This window comes from Ceraceosorus guamensis, assembly GCF_003144195.1.
Source record: "Ceraceosorus guamensis strain MCA 4658 unplaced genomic scaffold IE81scaffold_7, whole genome shotgun sequence".
NCBI lineage: Eukaryota > Fungi > Basidiomycota > Exobasidiomycetes > Ceraceosorales > Ceraceosoraceae > Ceraceosorus > Ceraceosorus guamensis.
This window is the reverse complement of record NW_020290002.1, coordinates 366,122-388,179: the sequence shown is the minus strand read 5'-3', so window position 1 is coordinate 388,179 and position 22,058 is coordinate 366,122. Positions and strand designations below refer to the sequence as shown.

Here is a 22,058-nt window from a genome sequence, read left to right as displayed (position 1 = left end):
GAACTTTGCCGCCGATTCGCATGATGGTAGATGGCGCTCTTGCTGCGATTCGCACCCTTGGCGGTGGCCTTGAGGTAGGACTTGCCGCCTGTGAAGGCCCCTCGTCCTCTTCAGTCCGATTCTGCTCCAACTTTGTCCTCAGAGCCCTTTCGACATCTCTCAGCACCTTGTTCTGCCCCTCTGAAGGTGTTGCTATCTCTTGGCTGCCTGGACCAGGCGGGTCACCCGGTCTCCATCCGTACTGCTGGCCGATTGCTTCTATCAGCTCCGTCTTGAAAGAGTCGTTCGATTTTTGAGCCGAGTTGGTCCACGCTCCTCGTCTCTCGGCCTGCCAACCGCCGCTGTACACTCCGTATGTGCTTTCGTGCTCTTCCTCAGTTTGTGACCCCGCACTGTGCTCGAATATTGATCTCCAGTGGTACGGGGGCCGCACATAGTATTCGTTGACCGCGTCTTCGTTCGACATTGCTTCCCAGGCCAAGTGCAGCCTTCTGAAACCACCTGCACCAAGCTCGCTTAGTGCCCGCACCTCCTCCGCTCGACGTTCGCTCTTGGTCCCCGGCAGTGCGAGCTCCACGAAGAAGGGCTTCAATCGCGCTGAATGCAGTGGTGCAAGCTTGATCAGCCTTCGACCCGCGACGCAGCATCTGCGAAAAAAGCACCGAACTTACCTGCTACTATTTCAGGTGGCTTGAAGCTGAAACGAGCCGTGTCGTAACGGATGTGGGTGAGCTCGATGGGCTCCGGACGTCCGCTCGCAGCGGCGACTGCATCATCGCGCCCTGCTAACCAACCATCGTTGACCACGTCAGCTTTGTACCTCAGGCCTGCATCCGAGGAGGATATGCTGCCTTTGCGAAGTCGTGCCAGGCCATCGTATGGCATCGTGATGCCTCCTGGCTCTTCGAAATCAGCGCCGATGACATGCAGACGCTTTAGGCGAGTGCCGTCGCCGTGCCATTGGTAGAATGAGGGCCAATCGGGATATGCGGCGGCCAGTACATAGGTGATCGTGAGCTCTCTCGGCATATACACCAGGTACCTATCGCCGGAATCTTGTCTGCCATCCTCGTAGCCAAACCTCCAAATGTCCAAAACGTCAAGTTCGCCAGCAATCGATCCACACCTCAGTATCTCTTCTGCGCACTCCATCGCGAGGTCGGCATTCCTTGGCTTCGTCGGCATGACGTGAAGGAATAATGCCTTGACGCATCCAGAGAGAGAGGCAGGCAAGGAGATAGCATCTTCTTTGAGAGGCTGCGCTTTCTTGCTTCCCGCTCCGTGCAAAGGAGACCGTTGCACGTCATCATCAGGAAGAGGATAATGACGCCTGACGCATTCCAACAAGCTGCGCGCTTGAGCCTCGTTCAGTACGATGATGGTATGCCATCGTGCTTGAGCAGTCCAGTTGCAAATGTCTCGACAAGAGAGCGCGAGGGGAATCTTGGTCCATGGATGCGTGCGCGCTGCTAGAACAGTGATCTTCTGGATGAGCTCCAAGGGGAGGATGGGCGTGAGCGCTGTGGACTCGCAGGCGTCATGACCGCCACGGGTCGACGCCATTGCGATCCACCTGTCTGGTCACTCCTATTCGCATCCACGATTCCTGATGCTTCGCATTCGGTGTTGAAGCTGCTTCGCTCTCGTCAAGGACCAGCGGTGAGGTTCACTTCTCGCTCTGCTGTTCATGTTACGCCCGGTCCGCAGCGGTACCCGTCACACACGCGTACACCTTTGCTGCTGGTCTGCGCGAGCCTGCTGAATGGATGGAAGGAGCATGCACGCACGCACGCAGCCTCGGCAGCAATTAATTATAAGCTTCACAGCACGCAGAGCTGCTGCACGCGTCGACGAACACTCGTGACTGACTGTGACTCTGACTGTCCATGGCAAATCATGAGTCGCAGCTGCGATGTTGCTGTTTGTCGTTGCTGTCTCGGCCAACGCCTCCCTCATTAATTTGATTGCCATCTGACCGACCCCTCGCCTTGATAGCCATATAAACAGACTGCAGTCCCTGCTGGGAGCCGAGAGCCGCATTCGATGACCGTCAGACTGTACACCAGGCTCTGCATGCAACGCCATCGCCTAATTCATCTATATTCGTGCTGGTAACGATCAAGAAGAAGGAGAACGACGATGACAATTTGAATGTCTCAATAACGCAACGTTGAGATGCTAATAATAATGCAAGAAGCGTAAACACGTACCGTCCATCAGTCAAGGGAAATATCTCGAGCGTCAGACGTCCAAAGTTCGCTGCTCGAGGCGACTCTTGAAATCCTCAAGACGACGAAAGGATTCCCACATCCTGCTGCACCGCCACATCGAGATTCCTAGGTCTTTCGAGGACGCAGCCGGGGGGGGGGGGGGGGGGGGGGGGGGGCAGGCACCCTAAAAGAGGCGCGCCTGCCTGCCTCTGCATGTGTAGGGCAGATGCGATGGCTCGAACGCGAGTCACGATGAGAGCTCGGCCTCGAGATCATCGTCGAGTCGTGAGTCCCAAGTGTGGAACCAGCAATCGTGAATGATTGCCGATTTGAATCGACATGCAATGAGCATCGAGTCGGGTTCGCAAACAGCTCGTGTGCGGAATGAGCTTCAGACATTTCGAGGCGATCGATGCTCCTGGGCGGCGCGCACCCTCTTCTGTTGTCGTTGTGCAGTGCATCTGTGTGCAGTGAGCGCGCTCGATGAGACTCAGCGCGTGGCGAGCTGGAGGCTTGCACTAAGCGAGCGAGCATTTTTGGCTACGATCTTGGTGCTCGGATGAATGAGAGGGTGCAGTCACGTTAGAGCGGACTCAATGAATTGCAGCCTTGAGTAATCGCCACTCAAGGCGGATGTGTAGCGCGGAGACCTTGGCACGCAGCTATATAGCTGACTGAAGATGTGCCGCTCAGCGCGGCTTGCGTACCGTGCGTGCGGAAAGCCGTGCAGCGAGCGAGCCGTCAGTCACGAGTGTGTGTCAATGTGAATCGTCACGACTCGTGAACTTACGTCCGGGCTCGAACACGGCCGTCGCCTTACAATCGTGTGGCTTTTGGCGGTGTGTGTGTGTGTGTGCCTGTACTGTACTGTACTGTACACGTACATGCGCAGGAGGATGCAGCAACCCAACCCAGCATCGCTTGTCTGCCAGCGGCGCTGCGTGACGGACTACGGTACCCTCAATTGTCACGGCACGCTCGATCTATCAAGCCTGCCTCGACTGTGCCCCTCCTCGACTCCAACAGCGACAGCGACGGAGAAGATCCTGCTTGGCACACCATAGCCTCGGATGTGTCGGGTCGGGCGACGTACCCATCTTTGCTCGCCTCTCCATCGCCCCGTCCACCGCTCGACCAGCAGCCAGCGTCCCGAGGTCATGCGCTGGTCTGCATGCGAGTCACCCCTCGGGGCGTCCTTAGCGTCTCGTACACATTATTTACCGGTACCGCACACGCTCGCGATTCTTCTCTTCTACTACTGTACTGCTCTTCTATCACGTGTATGGCTGTGTGCGCTGGCATCAATGATGGAATAGGCAAGCCTAGCCAGCAGCTCCCTGCTAGTCCAGTACTAGTCATGAGCGCATGGACAAGACGCCAGCCGGGGCTTTGAAATGACCTTGAAGTCACAAAATCTTGAATGCGGTCTCCATACTGCTACTACATACGCTCAGTCAAAAGTGTATTGAACTCACAACTTGAACTTCATTTGTGTAACTCATCCCTCGATCGAGCGCTTAGCACGGCGTTATGTACACAAAGCTTGTTATTAAGCTTCTTCATCATCATTACCTTTTCCCAAACGGTGCGCGCGCCCTCGGACCCATCTATGTATAGAGCGAGGAGAACGCATAGCGCGACGGGCGCGCGCGTCCGACAGGCGACGGGGCAGCTATGTGTAGGCGAGCGGCGCGCATGAGCAGCTGTATAGGAGAACCTGCGCGGGTGCTGTAAAGCATGCAAACAATTATTAACGCTGCTGCTGCTGCTGCTGCTGCTGCTAGCCTGCCACTCTCTCTGCAGCGCTATGGTACCGTGTACGCGTAACCTGTGACTCGTGACTGTACGCATGAGCAAGCAATCGTGAATCAGAATATATTTGCCGTGCTGCGCGTGCGCGCGATCAGCAGCTACAGCACAGCTATCCAGGCGCGTAGCGCTGTATATATGTGTGCATGCATGGGTGGCATCGCGCGCGCGAATGAGCGCGCCAGTGATTGGAGACGCGGACCGCCCGCCGCTTGTAGCTTGGGGGAGGTGGGGGGAAGCTCTGGAGCATGCATGGCAGCAGCTATAGGGCAGGAGCTAGGGCAAGGCAAGCGCGCGCGGCAAGAAACAGCAAGCACCCGCATCAGCAGCAGCAGCAGCAGCAACGACGCACAGCGGCATCTGCTGCTGCTGCTGGATGGAGAGGCGAGTTGCCAACACTCAGCACACACTCTCACCCAACCAACCCGCACAGACTCATTTCACGATTCGTGACAGCTCGCTCAGTCATTCACGATACTCCTGCTCTTCCATAACGGTGCCGACGCGCCATCGAATGCGCCATCCATCAAGCTAAGCGGGGGACTCGTCAGATTCGATCCCATCAGGAGGCCCGTCTTCTTCCGCGGTGCAGACAGCTGACAGGCTCGCCGTCGTCTCGTCTTGTCCATCCAACATCGTATCGCCGCACGTCCTGCAGTCATCTCCTTGTCAGACTCAGGCTCAGGCTCAGCTCGATCGCCGCTCCAGCGAAACTCATCCGCTCGGAGACTCAACCACTCATTTACAAACAACCACCCCTTGCCCACGTCGGGCAGGCAGCCTTTGCACATTTGGACCCCTCGGCGCCCGCATACGCTCGCTGTTTTCAATCATCACCACGCTCCTCCATCCCAGCTTGCCCGCCACCACTCTCTTCGAGTAGAGCAGATCGGCCGATCAGTCACGACGCTGCAGGCCCCCAGTCACCTTCAAGCTTAGTCGTGCAAAGGGTCAGGTGCGCTGCGTCCTGTGCGTTTCTCACTGCGAGCTTAGACAATTCTCCTGTCGCGAAGGAGGGCGCGATAGATCCGCTCACACCTACAGCAGCCCAGACAAGGCGTCCAGCTTCTCTGCGCCGCACGACAAGCCGCATACCCTCAGGAATCTTCACAAGAACGAGGTCGCAGGCATTCCTTGATAGGTGTATACATTCAGGTGCGTGAGCAAGAGTGGGAGAGCTGCGTGAGGGATGCGAATTGTCGCGTGGACGAGTTTCGAGAAGGTCTGAGGTGTAGTACAAGGCAGGGAAAGGGCAGCCCAGGTGCTGCAGGCTAGCTCATGGTATGCTGAGCGCGCGACTGGAAAGATAGAAAAGCCAAGCCGGGAGGATACCTTGTAGGCGCACATGACATGGGCATTTCTGTCACCCGACCAGTCACTGAGCTCGAGACCTGCTACTGCCTTTACAGCTGCATTCAAGCTGCGTTGCCCAGCATGTTCAAATCGTTCGGCAAGATGATGGGGTCCTCCAAGAAGGGAAAGTCGAAGTCGGCAGATGGCGATGACTTTCCCAATGAGGATGGCAGCTTTGCGGATGGGACCAACTATGGCAGGACACGAGCGAAAGATGCGGCTTCCTTGAGCGCCGAGAATGGCGGCGGCATACCAGGCTCTCGAAGTGGGAGAACAACGCAAGGACGCGGACCGAGTGGCGCTACAGCTGCTGCCGCCGCGTCGCCGAATCATGCCGATGACGCCGTTCCGACAAGGATTGAAAAGCAGGGTGGATTGAGTCGCCATGAATCTCCCTTACCTTCACCTTCTTCATCGCACGCTGATGGTCTGAATGGAAGCGGTAATGATGCCATGTCTCCTACACCCGGTCCCGACGAGTCTTTCACAAGTCAATCTGCATCAGCCCAGGCAGGAGCAGCTGCGGCCAATGCGCCCGCGGGTATCCCTACTACGCAAACAATCTTGGCGAACCCCATGGGGATCGGTGGAACATCGGGACCTTCTTCAGCATCGAGAGGAAGCATGGCGGGCAGCGGATCTGCGAGCGGCCTCGGAAGTGCGGGCGGACCGACACCGGAAGGTGTGCGCACTTTCGATATCGACGACATGATCACCAGGCTGCTCGAAGCAGGCTACAGCACGTCCAAGCTACCCAAACCTGCTCTCAAGAACGCCGAAATTACAGCAGTCTGCACTGCGGCGCGAGAAGTCTTCTTGTCTCAACCTACATTGATAGAGCTCAGTCCACCAGTCAAGATTGTCGGAGACACGCATGGCCAGTATCAGGACTTGTTGCGCCTCTTCGAGATGTGCGGTTTCCCTCCTCAAGCAAATTATTTGTTCCTTGGTGATTACGTGGATCGTGGTAAACAGAGCCTGGAAACCATCCTCTTGCTGCTCTGCTACAAGATCAAATATCCAGAAAATTTCTTCTTGCTGAGGGGAAACCACGAATGTGCAAACGTGACCAGAGGTGAGTACAAGCTGCGAGCGCTCGCTCGCAAAAGATCGCAAGAGCCCCCTGTTGCGTTTCTTTAAAAAGTCTCAAAATAGACCAAAGCATAGACGACGCTGATCGACACGTCTTGTGGCAGTGTACGGCTTCTACGATGAATGCAAGCGACGAGTGAACATCAAGATTTGGAAGACCTTCATCGACGTCTTCAACACTTTGCCCATCGCAGCCGTCGTAGCCTCCAAGATCTTCTGTGTGCATGGCGGCCTGAGCCCGTCGCTGTCCAACATGGATGACATCCGACGCATCGAGAGGCCGACCGATGTGCCTGACTATGGTCTGCTCAACGACTTGCTGTGGTCAGACCCCTCAGATACTGCGCTAGACTGGGAAGACAACGAAAGGGGCGTTAGCTACTGCTTTGGCAAAGCAGTCATTCAGCAATTCTTGGCGCAGTATGATTTCGATCTCATCTGCAGAGCTCACATGGTGGTAGAGGATGGGTACGAATTTTGGAACGAGAGGACGTTGGTTACGATCTTCTCGGCGCCAAACTACTGCGGAGGTAAGTGCAGACGGGGTGATCGCAGGTGTGCGACCAGACGGGCACCCCGCTGATGTCGCCCTCATCCAACCGCAGAGTTCGACAATTTCGGCGCAGTGATGAGCGTCTCAGAAGACTTGCTGTGCGCCTTCGAATTGCTCAAAGTGAGTCCTATCGGCCCGCAGCATCGGCTTCGAAAAGACGCAAATTGACCACTTTGCCCGCTTTCCCGCTCTCGCAGCCGCTTGACTCGACCGCACTGAAGAAAGAGATGGCGAAGAACAAGAGGCGCTCGATGCAGCAGCATCAGTCCCCTCCTGCACAAAGGCAAGGGTCGTACTAGTTGGCAGGCCAATGACGAGCGCGCACCATAGCTCGAGCCGAAGGCCGCCAATTTGAGTGCCATTGTCGGCGTGCTATACATAGACGTCAGACTCGGAAGCTCGAGAGATCTCAACGCTAGATACGCGACCGTGAACGGAAAGCGTGCTCGCGAAGCACCACTTTCGACTGAGCATTCAATCTGGCCTCCGTCTTAGCTGTCTATTCCGCACGAATGCCTCGTCTGCGCTTTCGGACTCGATCATCCGGTGCCTGCTTCTCTTCAAACACTCCTCTAGAGCTACACCTTAGTCGGCGTCATTTGGCATCAGCAGCTTTGCGGTCTGAGCCACTCGAGGGATCGCCCCGCTCTTGTTCTACCCCCTACCTTCCTTCTTCCCCTCACGTCACTTGTCAAGGTATGAATGGTATCTGTCAAAAGGCTTGCACGCGTGGCACGCGCTTCCGCGAACTTCGAGTCTCCTGGTCCGGGCACAGGTCGGGCCTCTGTCGCTTTTGTGTACAAGAACGAGCTGAGGTACACTTTGCGGCAGAGCACAGGCCAAAGAAGGGATGGCTGGGTACGGAAGCGCGAGTTTGAATGCTGTGGGCCTGGAGCTGCGACACTGAAGCGGTACATCGGTCGATCTCGAAGCCGGCTCTAGACCCGAGCAGCGATGCCCGACATTTTGAAAGGGGTCAGGCGCTTCAACTGTTCAGGCTGGAGGCGTGGAGCTGGTGCGTGCAAAGACCCCATCGAGTAGATGGAAACGCTCTCCGCAGATCTTGCCGACGGCTGAGTATGGATTATCGGGCCCTGCACTTCTTCATGATGATGTCCGCCAAACGTTGAGGTGGAAGAGACTGTCCGAAGCAGTGGGAACTGAGGCGGGTCAAGAGAGCTGCTGCTCCAAAAGGCATGATTTGTGTGCGCGACAGAAAGATCTGGCGAAGGGCTGGTGTGCTCAATTCCACTCGGCTTCAAGACGCTAAGCGATTGGCAGACTTGTGAGGTGCCACACAATGTTGCTCCCTGGTGTCCAGCCTCGACGTCACCTTCTGCTGTCTCACTAAAGCCTATTTCACGTCGCAGGTAGGCTTCCGCTTGCCTCGATCCTGTCATGACGTCCGCCGCTGGATGGACGTCGTCTGGCGTGGCCATTCGCGAGTCAATGTTGTCTGCTCCAAGGGAGGGCAGACGCTCCGAGACTTTGATTGCACCGGATGGAGATGCTTGCCTGTCCGGCAATGACTTCAGAGCGCTCAGCAAAGGATTGCCCGTATCCAGATCCAGCGTCTGATTTCCACCGGCCGAACGAGTCTGTCTAGGGGAATTGCGAGGGGCAGGATGGAGAGTTGAGGGCTTCGAGTCGGCAAACGTGACCGAGGTGACCGGTCTAACGCGATTGGTCGTGTGAGCCCAGTCAGCCCAAGCGCCTGGCCTAAGTACATGATTCGCACTAGGCGCAGCGCGTATCCTCGAATTTGCAGATAGGTACTCTCTTGGATCGTCGGTGTCGTGATCGAGGGTGCGCAGATCCTTTGCAGATTCTCGCGTGTTGGGCCTAGAGCTGAGTCTGAGGTCACCCTCACGGCCTCGGTCGAGGTCGAGCGATGCATCGAAGAGTGAATCAAGCCGACTCGACCTAGCCGTTCCATTCGTCTGCACCGTTGCGCGACTTTCCGCGGTGAAAGGACGGAAAATTAATGCCGATGGCCACATCGACTGTGCGTGGAAGTCGTCAGCGGGAAGGGTTCTGCTCCTCGCTCGCGTGTATCTGTCAGTCTGCTGACTGCGCTCAGAAAGTGCCGAGTTCATGCGGGCAAGCAAGGTGCGCGATGCCCGAGAAGGATTACTGAAGCCACGCGATGCAGTCGCGCGCACGGGGGATGGGCGCATCGAGTCGTCTTCAGCCAAGCCACGGCGCAAGGCAAAATGTTGCGTCTGGTCATCGGTAAGCGTATGTGCGAAAGACGGTGCTCGCCTCAGAGACTCTGGTGAAGTCGCGCGGAGTACTGGAGATCCTATCTTGCTGAACACTGACATGCGCTTTAACTTTCCAGAGTGTCCCTCGGAGCCGTCGCGTAGCGTGGGGCTATTCAAAGGTGTCTCATGGACATGCAGTGCGGGGCTGCCATTCTCCACCTGGGGCACCCATGTTGGAGGCCAGTTCTGAAGGAGTCAGTATGAAAGCACGACTTGGATGCGTGGGAGGTTTGATCGAGCAAATTTTGTCTACTCACGGAGCGCTCATGTATAGATGAAATGCTCGGTGGAAGGTGATCCTGACCGCTGAAACGCTTGCTGCTGCGAGCCCTCGCCGACGCCTCAATCCAGCGCGAGTACTGGGGCGAGGGAATGTGACAACCAGACTGACCGGAAACCTCTCTTCGCAGCGCAAGACCAAAGACGAGAGCGATGAAGGCGATCTTTGGGATCAAGACGATCTGGGGAGCACGGGATCGTGAGTATAGAGCGAAGGCTTCATTGCTTCAGCAAACGCAGACGGGAGAAGACACGCACGAGAACCCAGGTCCATGCTCCAACACTTGAAAAATGAGGATGGCAAAGAATATAAGGTAAGCCGCCCCACGTCGCGATGACATGGACGAAACCCACGTCCTCTACTGACCGAGCGACGAGCAAGCCGATGGACACGGCGTACATACTGCTTCGTGGCGATGTTGTCAGACTCAGCTTAGTCACACAGGGCACGATGGACACGGCCGGCAAGGCCACCACTCACACTATCAGGACTGAGCCGGAGAGCAGAGCGGCCCATAGCAAGCCGTTGAGAGTCTCGAGAGGTGCCTGCTGTTCAACCTGCGCATGACTGACTGCTCAGCGAGCCGCAAGGTCACGGTAGCACGAAATATGGCTCACCACTGAAGTGGCCTTGTGCAATTCCCGTGACAGGGTGTAGCAGATGAACATATCGATGAGCTTTGGAAAGGAGAGGTGTCGAGGGTGGTGAGCCTTGACGCTGGGCGTGCGAGGGAGAGTGCATGCGCACCATGTTCAGGATCAGCCAGCAGAGGAGGAGCACGGCAGCCCACGACCACGTGCCAAGTGCTCGAGAGTATGAGTTGATGAGCTGATGTAAAGAATTGATTCACAAGTCAGTGCGATTCAGAGCAGGTAGGTGGACGCTCCACAGCTCACCTTCAACGAAGCGGCAGTAGCGACGCCGAGCGCGCAGCTGACGACGATGATAAACGTGATGAGCTTACGCTTGGAGCTGGGCTTCGAACTGCGAGCAAAGAAGAGCGCATTGGACCTTCGAGCGAGCCAGTACTGTGCTCCAGAGAGAGCGACTGCTCCGAGGAAGAATGAGATGCAGTCTTCTTGTCGGTCGCCGCTGGCGTCCAGATACGCAGAGGCCGAACGAATGGCTGCGTCTGTGCCAGCAAGGGGGTGGAGAATGGTGATGCGATAGGAACGCGAGACGTCGATGAGCATCTGTGCTAGATTGATGAGCAGCAGGGTCGTGACGGAGCATCGCAGCTTCCAGCTGTCATTGCCTGCGGAGCCGCGCAGGTATGAGGCCGTCATGGGCACGAGGGCGCCCAACGCTGGGAGAATCGTCGTGGAGTGCATGAGCGGTCAAGCAAAGCGGGAGGCTATCGGACAGGCATGCGCTTGCTTACCAAAGACGGAGAGAATTGTGCCCACAAGCCAGGGCAACAGCTGCGCGAAGGTGTGCGGGAATACTGTGAATCGGGCTTGCCTCCTGTGAGCAGGCTTTGAATGCTTACCTGGATCATTTCTGTCCTGACGCCATCATCGGTCAAGCTTGCTCCTCCCACGAGGGAGAGCTCATTGCTCTGCTCGGTATTGGCGAGGGAAAACACATCCAGTATGGACCGTGGTAGGCCTGGCATGATGGTGACTGAGGCCAAAGCGAGAATGCGTGTTGAGGTAGTAGCAGTGCCGTGGAGGGGATGGTGGAGCGAGGAATGTCTGGTCAAGGAAGGCCGAGGACACGCACCAGCACGCTAGCTCCTGTCGATTCAAGATGGAGAGTGCCTTCGATGCTGTGATGGGAGATGCTTCATGTCACCGTCTTGCGAAGGAGCAATATGAGGGTACAAGGTACCGATGACAGAGGGAGTGCAAAGTCAAATCATTTCTTTCAGCACTTCCAACGAACCTCGAAGGGCGAGTTTGCACGGAAGAGGGAGTCCGCACAGTGCTAGCTATTCCTGCAGCGCCAGCCGTGATAGCGTGAAGCGTCGGACTCCATTCGTGATTGTGGATTCAAGATTGTGGTCGCTCCGACGCAGAGCGCATACAAAGCAGGCTGCGCAAGGCCTGAGCGATGTGAGAGCCTCTTCTGACCAGCAGCAGACTTGCCAGCATCGATGATGCCATGCGCAGGTCCGAAGGAGCTCATATGCGACGCTGAATTTGAGGCGTTTCTGGCTCATCACAAACCAGATCAGCGGCTGATGAGACTCATTCATATCCTGATTTGCAAAGATGCCGAGGTACGATTGAGCTGATGTGCCTAGAAGTCATTCGTGATTGTATGACTCAAGCAATCGTTTGAAGCATCGTGCAGCGCACGCGCGGAATGAGGGTATCGTGAGAGAATCTGCTGCTGCTGCTTGCTGTCATTCATCCTCTGCATGGCTGCTGAAGCAGCCTCGGTGAAACCTGTCAAATGGCAGTGTCAGATTCACAACGAGTAGCGCCGGAGCCATTATATAGCCACAGACACCGATCGTGCGTGCAAGGCCTCGATATCCGCCTCTGCGTCAGAGCTGCACACAGCAGCAGCACAGCTGATGGTGCTCTTGATGTATCCATACCTACCTGATGTATGCCACGTTGTTCGGGGGTAAGGGCGTGGCAATCGCGAATCGACCATGCACCCTTCGAATTCTTGAGTCTGTTACGCGACGTGGTGTATAAGGGCTCACGCCCTGCTCCCAAGTTCCCGGCTGGCGTGGGCATGCCTTCACGTAGTCCTGGGAAGATCGAATCATTCTTGATTGTTCTTGCAAAATGGCGATCCTGTCACAATCACGAGCCACGTGAATGTGTCAACTGGGGTGCGAGCGTGAGTCTTGAGTGGGAGCAAGGGCCGTGGCTCATGAGAAAGTTGACTCGTCAGGCTCTGCTCTGCCTGTGATGTAAGCTCAGGCTAGAGAGCTTGGAGAGCTGGCTCAGATGATGCTTTCGCTCTGCCGCCCATCACGAATCCCTTCGCAAATATGCATGCGACGGAGCTGCCATCCAGACGATTCGTGCCAGCATGGATGCATGGCAAGAAGTTGCGCGGTTCTGCCTTTTGTGTCTTCTTCTTCCAGCTGCATCGATCGATATGTGGGAGATGCGGACGCAGCCAGGTTGTGAGACCGATCTCTCAATCACTGAATAAGGATTGCTGCTGATCATGTGTCTTATTGTCTCGCACATTCATCCAGATCAGGCTTAACGCCGAGAAGCGAGGAAAAGAAGGATGTGTGCGAGGGCGGCTTGATCGAGTTATAGTTGCATATGCTGCTGTAAAGGTTCACGCGCTGCTTGCTGCTGATGCTCGTGCATGCGGAATCACACGCGTGGCGCGGGGTAGCAAGGCGCGGCAACAGCCGGCCGCGGCGCGACGCACGGGCGCAATCAGCAGCAGCGTGCAGCACGCGCGTATCCGTCGTGCATTCACAGCACAATTCACTCGCCCATTTGTGACTCCCAAACCACGAATCGTGAATACGAATGTGAATCGTGAACAGGTCAGAGTAGGCAGCACAACTCACTCGATCACGACTGGTGCAAATCTGGACGACAACTCGGTTGGAAAAATCGCTGAGTGCAACTCTGCTGGCATTCACCTGCCGTTCCTCTGCTGCTGCTGCTGCTGCTGCTGCATGTTGCTGATGTGGACTTAAGCAAAGGCCGAGTCTTATATATATCGTCTGATTCACAGTCAGTCGTAAGTGAGTCGTGGTTCGGATGCTCGCGGGTCACGCTGGAGACACTCAAGACTGCAGCGCTCTCGCGGCTTTTGGCTTATATTATTCACATTGCTCCCATAAGAAACTCTCATGCAACTTTGTTTCAGCCCAGACGGAGGCCAGCTTGCTCATCAGTATAGCTAGTCGCCGCGTTGCACGCAAATACCGCGAGCCAATTAAGCGCACGCAGCGCATGGACCACCCTCCCTCTTCGGTCAAACGGCATAAGCAAGGACAGCATTCGTGATCCCGACGGGCTTCGTGCTTGCTCTCTCAATCGACATCAGACACACGAATAGGCGAACGCGTATATACGTGGCGGCACGCTGAGACGCTTGGCTTGCGAATGCAAGAACTGCAAGCGCGGAATGGCGTAGAGACAAAGCAGCTTTCGAACGAGCCTGATCATGCAAATGCCAGTCATGAGACCTGGCAGAGATGTCGCCGGGCACCTACGCGGCATGCCGCCGCCTCTAAGGAGGTTTCGCCACCAGTGCCCCAAAGCTCTCACAATGTCGACCTGTAGTAGTTGCCAAAGGCAAGCATCGTCACCGCAGCAAAGCTTGCTGCTGGCTGCTTCAAAGCTGCCACACATAGAGCCTTGCCTGTACCCACCCCCAACGCCCGAATTCTTTGGTCGAACTTTTGTTGCTCAGAACCGACCAGGTCACTTCCCCAACCTAGTCTCACCAGCGTCATCCTACGCTTGGCCAGCTTCTGTAAAGTGGTCCGAACGGGATGGAGGTTCGCTGGAAGAGACGCTGAGGGGTATGCTGCGCTCTGACGCAGCTCGAGAAGCGATCGTCAAAGTCGAATTGGCAAAGTTTGGGCGTGGGTACAACGATGAAGGAAAGGGTTGGGACCTGATCAGGATGCCCTTCGGTGAGCGCTCACGCATACCCACCGGACTCGCTTGAAGCGCATCGAGCTCGATTGCTCATCATCTCACTTTGACGCTCATGGCTATGCGCAGGCACATTCATCGAGTCCTTCATATGCCAAAGTCTGCCTTGGTCTCCCACTTCGGAGCGGCTTGTAGGTTACGTAGCTCAACAACCTCTGGCAGATCTTGTGGGTTTCAGCTTGCGACTTTGGTCCTTTGCACACCTCAGAGTCCTGACAGCGCGCTGCTTCTGCTCTTCGCAGGGTCAAGAGCTAGAAGCCGATTGTCCTTCCTTGCCTCATGTCAAGCAAGGTGCCAAAGGTGGCGGGGAAGATTGGGGCAGAAATCTTTGGGTCGGAGGTGCTGGTGAGTATGTGTGTGTGTGTGTGTGTGTGGGTGGTGGCGCGTTGCGAAACGTGCGCGTCGGATGCTAAGAAGCGCATTCCATCAAAGGCACCTTTACGCCCATACACCGCGATCCATACCACAATCTCTTTGTGCAAGGTGCGTTCAGCAGAGCAAAGTTCAAATCGATTGCGTAGCGTGACGTCGTACATCCCTTGCTGCCCCCTGGAAAGTCGTTGGACACAAGCGCATACACTTCTTCCCACCGGAAGCTGCGGACTTGCTCCACCTGAACCGCACAGGTACGCAGACCAACACGAGTAGAGTGGCGAGCGAAGCGGCCCTTCTGGATGGGATTCCTAAAGATTGCACCGAGACCGATTCGCTCTCATTAGCTCAAGCCACCCACAAGCACGCCTTGAAGGCTGCTCACGTCGTCCTTGAGCCAGGCGATGCTCTGTACATACCCCAGGGGTGGTTTCACTGCGTGGCCTCGCTCAGCACGAGTGCTAGTGTGAATTCATGGTTCAGATGATCGAGGCCTAGGCTGGAGGAGGTCGAATGGCCTGAACGCTGATTATGACGGTCAATGCCGACAAACTATTCAGATTCACCGTAGTCGTAAGCTCCATGGCAGCTCGGCGTGCACCACGCCGTGGCGTGCTTGCTCGTGCCGTGGCGCCGGGAGGCATAAGGCGTGCACGCAACACGCGCACCCGTGGCGCGCGGCAGCAGCAGCGGCGGCGGCGGCGAAAAAATATCTTACAGCACGCGCGCGTGCGGCAAAGTCCTTCCCTGTCTTCCTTCCACATCCATCCCACTCCAGCTTCACGATTCGCGATCCAGCCAGAGCTCAACGCAGCCCGCGCAAACTTCCCCATGATCGTCTCAGGATCAAGTGTGTAGCTAATGAGGGCAAGATGATGTGGGCTTTCTTCAAGGAAGCCGCGATCATCAACCCCCCAAAAAGAGAGAGAGAGGGAAGGAAAGAGCAAACCTTTTATTGCTAGCGGCCAAAACCGAGCGGCTAGAGAGCGCCCATACGCGTGCGCTCCATGATACGCTGCTCGACCTGTTCCGCTCGACATGTCGTTCCAGTTATTTCCTTCGTAAGCTCGTAATGCCGGTGAGATGTTGGGGGCAGGTTTGGAAAGGTACCGTCCTCAGGCACGTGCGGTCTCTATGCAAAGGGTGAGTCGCTGACACCCCAAAAGGTGTGAGGCAGTCGGTCAGACTTGGAGGTCAATCAGCAGAATGAAAAGATGCATCAAAAAGGCAATGGCAATAGGCCGTCCGAGGCAATCCCATGGTTCTCCTGCGAGATGCGGCTACGTCCCGTCTGCGGGTCATGATGAACCCGCAAGGGAGTGCGCTTGACGTAGCAAGTGAAAAGGCGAGGCTGATCATTTTGAGCGAGACTGGGATCCAAGGCTTTCAAAGCAGGTCTGGGAGCGTCACAGCTTACGCCTTTTGCCTTCCATCATCTGCGGTAGCCTTGTCTGCGCACTGCCTGGACTTGGTGAGTGATTGTAATGTACATTATTCGCAGTGGATGCTGCAGATCGAACAAAGAGAATGCAGGATGAAAGCGGATGGCATCCCTCGAAGTGCTGCTTGAATGCGTGCTGGTGTGCAACGGGCTGAGTACGGTCACCATGCTGGTGTATGTGCTTTCCTAGTACCTGTGAGACGGCGCGGGCAAGACGCTCACAGCGCTTTCGCTCGAGCAAACATTCTCGTCGTCCATCACCAGCAGCTGCTGCTCGCGCGCCCTTCTTCGCAAGCTATCGAGTCTACTCTTTCCCTCTTTGCTCTTTGCCAGCTGTCTGGCCCTTTCCAGGCTTTGCGCCGCCAATGCCGACTTCTGTTCCAGCTGCACATTGCGCTCCTTGGATTCGTTGGCCAGCCTCACGTACTGCACTGCTGCGAGCGACCACGTCAGGCCTCCGACGGCCAGAAAGAAATGGGCGTTGGGCATGTATCGCGGTCCGCTCTTGGGATCTGGAGCGGGATTGGAGCCGTAAAAGTCGTGAGGAGAGCCTTGCGCTTTGGCGTAGGATTGCCAGCCGAAGCCGTCGTGGCCGCTGCCCCTAAATTCCCAGCCTTTCCTCGCGCTTGGTGCTCCGTGCCAAGGAGACGTCGAGCCTCGCACTGCGCTGCCGATTCCCGCCGTCCAGCCGATTCCCGACGCATCGTACCTCCTCCTTCGATGATCATGCTTCAGCAGCTCGTACGCTTGTTGCATCACTTCCCACTCTTGACGACGTTGCCTCTCCATCTCTGCCGTCAACGGTGTTCCCTCCACATAATTCGCTGCTTGCTTGTCTGGATGATACAAGCGTACCAGATCGTAGTAGCGCGCTTTGATGTCCAAAGAGCTTGCAGTTTTGGGAAGATGAAAGACGTCATACGGGGTGAAATCGCAAGAGGTGGGAAAGGCAAGGTCACTGAGGCTGCTGTCTTCCGAGCCAGCGATTTGCGAGTGAGCAGATCTTGCATGTCCGGCGTGTCTGTTCATCGATCTTCGAGCAAAGGTACTCCTCTGCTCAGCATTTCCAGTCGCAGCATCGTCCTCGGAAAGACCGTCTTCCAATGCAGAAGCTGTGTGAGCGCCTCTTTGAGATGCTGCAAAGCTGTGGTCTGGTCGAGCTGGAAGGCTCGCGGCCAGTCGCACCCTTGCCGAGACGCGAGTTAGACTGGACTGCGCTCGGATGAAACCATTCGCTTTGCTCGGATTGCGCTCCAAGGTCAGCCGTGAGGATGATGCGATGCTCGTTGCCGATGTACTGGTTGCGCACCAGAGACAGACGTGGTGAGCTGATCGAGCGGACGTGTGCAAGCTGGTCATATTGACTGAGGGGGTAAGTCCAGTCACAGAGGGTGGATCAGCTATGCATGCCCACGAGCATACGGAGTCAAAGCTTGCTGAGACTGGCGACACATGGAGCTGCTGAAGCGATCGCAGAGCCTCGTTGAGATGCAAAGTGTGATGTCGGGTGGGTGAGGACGATCGTCTCGGATCAGATAGAAGGGAGGCAGGGCGGCGGCAGTCAAGAGCAAGTGTATCGCGCTGGACGTATGCGTGCTTAGGTGGAGTCGCATGATATCACGGTCACGTGTCAGTCAGTCCGTCAAAGGCTCACGCGCTATCCGCGGGCGATCCTCACGCAACGCATTCAAAATTCAAGATCAAGATCTCAAATTGATCATTCAAAATTCAAGATCAAGATCTCATCAATTTGCATCTTCTTTGCTTCGAACAGCTCTGGGATACCTGATGGGCGAGGCACGCGAAATGGATAGCTTGTAATCTTTCAGCATGGACTGCACCAGGAACCGTTCGTGTCGCGGCATGTGGCAAGTTGCCGCTCACCGTGAAGCGATCAATGTCAGGTCCGCTTGGCGTGCGAAACCGCCCCCACGACTCGTCTTGGAAGAGCGAGCAAGCGGTCTTCATTGCGGCTGCTGCCTCCCCCTTCACATCATCGCCAATAGCATGCATGCATGTATGCTGCCCCAGCAGGTGCTTGTGCATTCAAGCAGGCGACTTGATCCAAAATTGTGCTGCTGATGGAGGATGAGGATCCACAGCCAACCAAATACTGCTGCACGGCCTTCGCAACATGAAGTCGCATTCAAGAGATTCGCCTTCGTGATTGCTTTGACTCACAACTTTGACTGTGCATTCAAAACCGACTCGCGATTACAACTCGCATCACACAATCTTGAATCAAGAATGTGCGGATTAGCTAGCTGCTGGTCAAGAAAGTGTGAAAGCTTGCACATCCCTGCAGCAAACTGTGAGCCTAGTCTGGTGTCCTGAGTACGTCGAATCTCACGCTTTTGACTCTTTGAATCATGAATGTTGTTTGTATTCAACATTCATCATTCGAGGTTCTTGATTGTATGTTCCGCTGCAGGTACTCGATCTTGAATATGCCAGCCCAAAGAGGCAGTCCAATAAGTCAATCTTGAATCATGAATTAATCTTGACGAATCTTGAATCGCGCGTCCCCCTCTGCCAGGCGCCGGCGGCTTTCAACGTTGACGAGTCGCGCGCCCAGCATATAGATAGGCATTCCACACAGCACGTACGCACTGCATGCTGCATGCATGCACGGTGGCGCGCCCCCGACTTCCACCCCGCGCCGATACCCTCACATGCCCTTCGATCTGCCTGTGCGCGCGCTTGGCTCGCGGGAAGCTCAATCGCGGGTGCGGATCCTTGGTTTGGATACCGGTACCTACATCAACAATCGTCAACCCAAACTCAAGACTCTACACGCGTACACTTCCGTTGCTGTTCGTCATCCACTCGCCACTCCTTTCCACCGCTGATCTCTCATCTACGCACAACTCTTCATGGCATCCCAGTCATCGATTTAGTGTCGTCGCTCATTTTCTTACTCGGCATCGACCGGTGCTTTACCGCCACTGGAGCCACTAGACAGCGTCACCTGCTCCTCCGACGGGCGGTACTGCCTCCGACGCAATCACTATACCTGTCACTTTCGGTCCTGGAGCCGACACGTAGAGAGGAACACGCTCACACCTCTCTTGGACATGTTCGTAGCTTCAAGTCTCTACAACTACGGTCAGTCGGGTTCCCGCCAAGCGAGAGGCACGGAGAGCATGAAAGGCGGGAGTTTGCACTAACACGCGCGCCTTGACCTCCTCCCCCTCTGCTCTGAACTCAGCGAGAGGCAGCAACGCGGCTGGTGCGGCGACTGTACACAGCGATCATGAATCAACACCAGCGGCCACCCGAGTCAAGAGGCATCCAAAGAAGACTCCAGGCGCCCCACCGAACGGCCTTCCCACCTCGCCGCCACCTTCTTACGCATCGGTTGCAGCGGGTCTTGCCAGAGCCGGCGGAGTGACGGAACAGGAGGGTGGCAAGCCTGCATGGACGCCTGCTGAGCTGGCCAAGATCTCCGTGATCGATGGCATCGCAGAGGAGGAGGACCTGTACAAAGTGCTGGGAATCAGGAAGACGGCAAAGCAAGACGAGGTCAGGAGAGGCTTTCTGGCCAGAAGCAGGGTGTGTCATCCCGAGTGAGTTGCGGTAGCACGTCGATCGGAGCAAAATCGACGCCCAGGTATTGGTGCACATTGCAGAGCGAGAGAATCGCTGACAATGGCGGCAAATTCCTTGCCCCTTGACAGCAAAATGCCATCCTATCCCCCATGCCATGCTGCATTTCAGCGCGTCGCCCTCGCCTATCAGACCCTCTCTTCTCCGAGTGCTCGCCGGATGTACGATGTGTCTGGTCGGGCAGACTATGCGCAGGCTATGGACGCAAGCAGCCATGCGGCTGCGAATGGTGCGGGAGATGAAACGCTGAACAGCGTCCTGTACTCCGTGTTCTGCGAGTTCTTGGAGGGAGACTTTGAGATGATCAGAGTCCTCGTTAGTGAGTGGTACCGCTAGTCATCTGTTCGCGGACCTTGTACTCACAGATTTGCCGCACCTGACCGCTCAGACGCGATGAATGAAGGTAACCCTGGTCTCAACCTCGGCGAGGAAGCAGTAGACTCGATCGAGGGCGCTTTCCGACGCTTGCGACACATGATGCTGGGTGAGTATGCCTAGGAGTCACAGAGCGCCGCAATCGAAGTGTTGGCTGACACGGCCGAGACGTGTCTTCGCATCAGCTGGCAAGCGATATCTTGGCGTCATTCGCTTCGAGCTGATTCGCTTGTACGAGATTCAACATTCGCTCCGGCAGCTCAGCTATTTTGATTTATTCGGTCGACTGCGTCTCACACTACAGCTCGCTCGTGTCACCCTCTCCATACCGATGGCCATCGACACCGCGATGAAGACTGGCGAGCCTGGCGAGGACGCCAGCGGAGTAGGCAGCCAAGGACAACGCACCGGCAGGGACGGCAGAGATGCCGGCAGATCTGAGACCAACGAGTTTGCTAGCGATGAAGACAGCGAGGACGATGAGAGCGATGTTGAGGAGATGCATGACGGAAGGTCGCGCCGTCGGAACGCTGATCAGTTCGGCGTCGCCTCTTCAAGCGACGAGTCGGGTGGATCGGATGCCGATGCGAGAAGGGGGTCGAGTCAAAGCCAGAGGCGAGAGGCGCGTCAGGCCCGAAGGCGAGAGCGCCGCAAGCAGAGGAGAGCTCGTCGAGCAAGGCTGGAATCTCACAACGACGAAGCGGATCAGGAGCCAGAGATGGTTGAAGGGCAATTGCAAAGAAGCGGGCTACTGGGTCCGACGGCTGCCACCTTGCTTGGCGGGGTGGTCAAGGTGCTTGAAACGAGCGAGTCTTGGGTTCCCGGTGGATCTCGCCAGGCACAACAAGATTGAGGCAGCTCTGCGCGATTCCACCACCACGATCACCAGTCCGGCACTTTCGCGTCCGTGTCAGCCCCACATTCACCAATTCACCAGTCACTTTGTCTATCGATCCTCGTACCTTTGCGCGTCACCTATCTATTAGCCACCTTTTACAATCAGGATCGTTCTTCGCTTCACATCTAGTCACGATATCTTGGCCGCTTTCCTCCCTTTCAATGTCTACTTGCACTTGATCTTAGCGATTTCACTGTAACCTTCACGCGTATGCTTATCATTGTTGTGGCAAGGCATGCCTCATGTCTTCACTCAACTTTTTCTGTAGGGCTCTCGAGAGTCTCTGTGTGCGCTCCCTTGTAAGATGAAAGGTCGAAACTCGGGTGGTAGGCAAGGAGAATATGACGGTTGCGCAAAAGCAAGGTGGACGCATGGTTTGATTCGATCAATTGGGCCAAGCATGAGCAGGCCACAGCAGCCTTGGGCTGCTTCTTCACGTGGCCTGTTGGAAGGTGCCGTCAACAATCTTGAACATAAATCTTGAAGAATAATATAAGGTCTGGCCCAAGCGCGGGGAAAGCAGGAATCACGTATGACGAACCAAGAATCATTCAAAATTCAAGATTGGAATCAAGAATGTGAATCAAATCTTGAATGAATCACAATTACGAATCACGTGAATGAGCTGACGATCCGCGCCAGCCATCAGCCCGCCGTCGTTCAGCCAGCACGCGCTTGTGTTCCTGTCCGCGCTGGCTCGAGCGTCACTGCTCGAGCGCCTGCATCTGCATCTGTTGTGCTAGCTGCTGCTGTGTGCTCAATGCGCGTGGGACGCGAATCAAAGCTCTGCCAGCTGCTGCTGCTGCTGCACATGCTGCTGCTGCTTGCTGGGAAAGGCGAAGGAAGGTGCGCTTTGCATTCGTGATTATGGATGCCTGCATGCCTGCTTGCCTGCCTGCCTCTGCGTATACGTCACTTATACTTGTCGTGAGTTGTTGGTCACGAGTGTCGCTCGACCTTCGCAAGACGATGCTTCGGACAATCTGAATGACGAATGAAGCAGCTCATTCGCTTCTGTCCTCGCTCCCTCCACCCGCACCAGCACGAGCACCATCGACGCGTTGATAGGGTTGATTCTGCGTCGCCTTCACGACTCTTTCAACGCGAGGCAGCGCAGCGCCACGTCACGCACCGTCACGCACGCCCGCTACCTTTCCTGTCGGCAACAAGTCCGCAACTCTTCTCCCGTTCATCACAATTGCTGACAGTC

At 56.0% G+C, this 22,058-nt stretch overlaps 7 protein-coding genes across 7 annotated transcripts; 3 read left to right on the top strand and 4 right to left on the bottom strand.

Moving 5' to 3' along the window:
- Positions 1 to 335: 335 nt before the first annotated feature.
- IE81DRAFT_228329 (hypothetical protein) lies at positions 336 to 1,840 on the bottom strand. Its single transcript, XM_025511105.1, has 2 exons — positions 672 to 1,840; positions 336 to 586 (listed from the first exon to the last, which is right to left on the bottom strand). Exons 1-2 carry the CDS (start codon positions 1,561 to 1,563, stop codon positions 375 to 377), a joined length of 1,104 nt encoding a protein of 367 aa, XP_025372237.1. The 5' UTR covers positions 1,564 to 1,840; the 3' UTR covers positions 336 to 374.
- A 3,613-nt stretch (positions 1,841 to 5,453) lies between these two features.
- IE81DRAFT_333497 (phospho protein phosphatase PPZ) lies at positions 5,454 to 7,316 on the top strand (the record flags this gene model as incomplete). Its single annotated transcript, XM_025515373.1, has 4 exons — positions 5,454 to 6,447; positions 6,569 to 6,994; positions 7,070 to 7,137; positions 7,215 to 7,316. 4 exons carry the CDS (start codon positions 5,454 to 5,456, stop codon positions 7,314 to 7,316), a joined length of 1,590 nt encoding a protein of 529 aa, XP_025372236.1.
- Positions 7,317 to 7,955: 639 nt separating this feature from the next.
- Positions 7,956 to 11,176, bottom strand: IE81DRAFT_364448 (hypothetical protein; the record flags this gene model as incomplete). Its single annotated transcript, XM_025516859.1, has 10 exons — positions 7,956 to 9,440; positions 9,539 to 9,742; positions 9,819 to 9,843; positions 9,928 to 9,963; positions 10,042 to 10,118; positions 10,179 to 10,238; positions 10,309 to 10,389; positions 10,458 to 10,867; positions 10,943 to 10,982; positions 11,051 to 11,176. 10 exons carry the CDS (start codon positions 11,174 to 11,176, stop codon positions 7,956 to 7,958), a joined length of 2,544 nt encoding a protein of 847 aa, XP_025372235.1.
- A 2,588-nt stretch (positions 11,177 to 13,764) lies between these two features.
- IE81DRAFT_345125 (Clavaminate synthase-like protein) lies at positions 13,765 to 15,015 on the top strand (the record flags this gene model as incomplete). The annotated part of the gene is made up of 5 exons (XM_025515882.1): positions 13,765 to 14,134; positions 14,226 to 14,323; positions 14,399 to 14,501; positions 14,571 to 14,639; positions 14,714 to 15,015. 5 exons carry the CDS (start codon positions 13,765 to 13,767, stop codon positions 15,013 to 15,015), a joined length of 942 nt encoding a protein of 313 aa, XP_025372234.1.
- IE81DRAFT_228167 (hypothetical protein) lies at positions 14,951 to 15,861 on the bottom strand. The gene has a single exon (XM_025511104.1). It carries the CDS (start codon positions 15,566 to 15,568, stop codon positions 15,023 to 15,025), a length of 546 nt encoding a protein of 181 aa, XP_025372233.1. The 5' UTR covers positions 15,569 to 15,861; the 3' UTR covers positions 14,951 to 15,022.
- An 87-nt stretch (positions 15,862 to 15,948) lies between these two features.
- Positions 15,949 to 17,506, bottom strand: IE81DRAFT_320672 (hypothetical protein). Its single transcript, XM_025513101.1, has one exon. It carries the CDS (start codon positions 17,326 to 17,328, stop codon positions 16,156 to 16,158), a length of 1,173 nt encoding a protein of 390 aa, XP_025372232.1. The 5' UTR covers positions 17,329 to 17,506; the 3' UTR covers positions 15,949 to 16,155.
- Positions 17,507 to 18,604: 1,098 nt separating this feature from the next.
- IE81DRAFT_320670 (DnaJ-domain-containing protein) lies at positions 18,605 to 21,106 on the top strand. Its single transcript, XM_025513100.1, has 5 exons — positions 18,605 to 19,074; positions 19,178 to 19,535; positions 19,647 to 19,894; positions 19,964 to 20,059; positions 20,136 to 21,106. The coding sequence occupies exons 1-5, from the start codon at positions 19,044 to 19,046 to the stop codon at positions 20,801 to 20,803; spliced, it is 1,401 nt and encodes a 466-aa protein (XP_025372231.1). The 5' UTR covers positions 18,605 to 19,043; the 3' UTR covers positions 20,804 to 21,106.
- Positions 21,107 to 22,058: the final 952 nt, after the last annotated feature.

Bases quoted from the DNA above. Each gene is read 5' to 3' on its own strand.
- IE81DRAFT_228329 (XM_025511105.1), bottom strand. From the start codon at position 1,563: ATGGCGTCGACCCGTGGCGGTCATGACGCCTGCGAGTCCACAGCGCTC. The intron at 587-671 runs GTAAGTTCGGTG...GCGCGATTGAAG, and splicing joins GCCACCTGAAATAGTAGCAG to CCCTTCTTCGTGGAGCTCGC.
- IE81DRAFT_228167 (XM_025511104.1), bottom strand. From the start codon at position 15,568: ATGTCGAGCGGAACAGGTCGAGCAGCGTATCATGGAGCGCACGCGTAT.
- IE81DRAFT_320672 (XM_025513101.1), bottom strand. From the start codon at position 17,328: ATGACCAGCTTGCACACGTCCGCTCGATCAGCTCACCACGTCTGTCTC.
- IE81DRAFT_320670 (XM_025513100.1), top strand. From the start codon at position 19,044: ATGTTCGTAGCTTCAAGTCTCTACAACTACG. The intron at 19,075-19,177 runs GTCAGTCGGGTT...CTCTGAACTCAG, and splicing joins TTCAAGTCTCTACAACTACG to CGAGAGGCAGCAACGCGGCT. The intron at 20,060-20,135 runs GTGAGTATGCCT...TCTTCGCATCAG, and splicing joins CTTGCGACACATGATGCTGG to CTGGCAAGCGATATCTTGGC.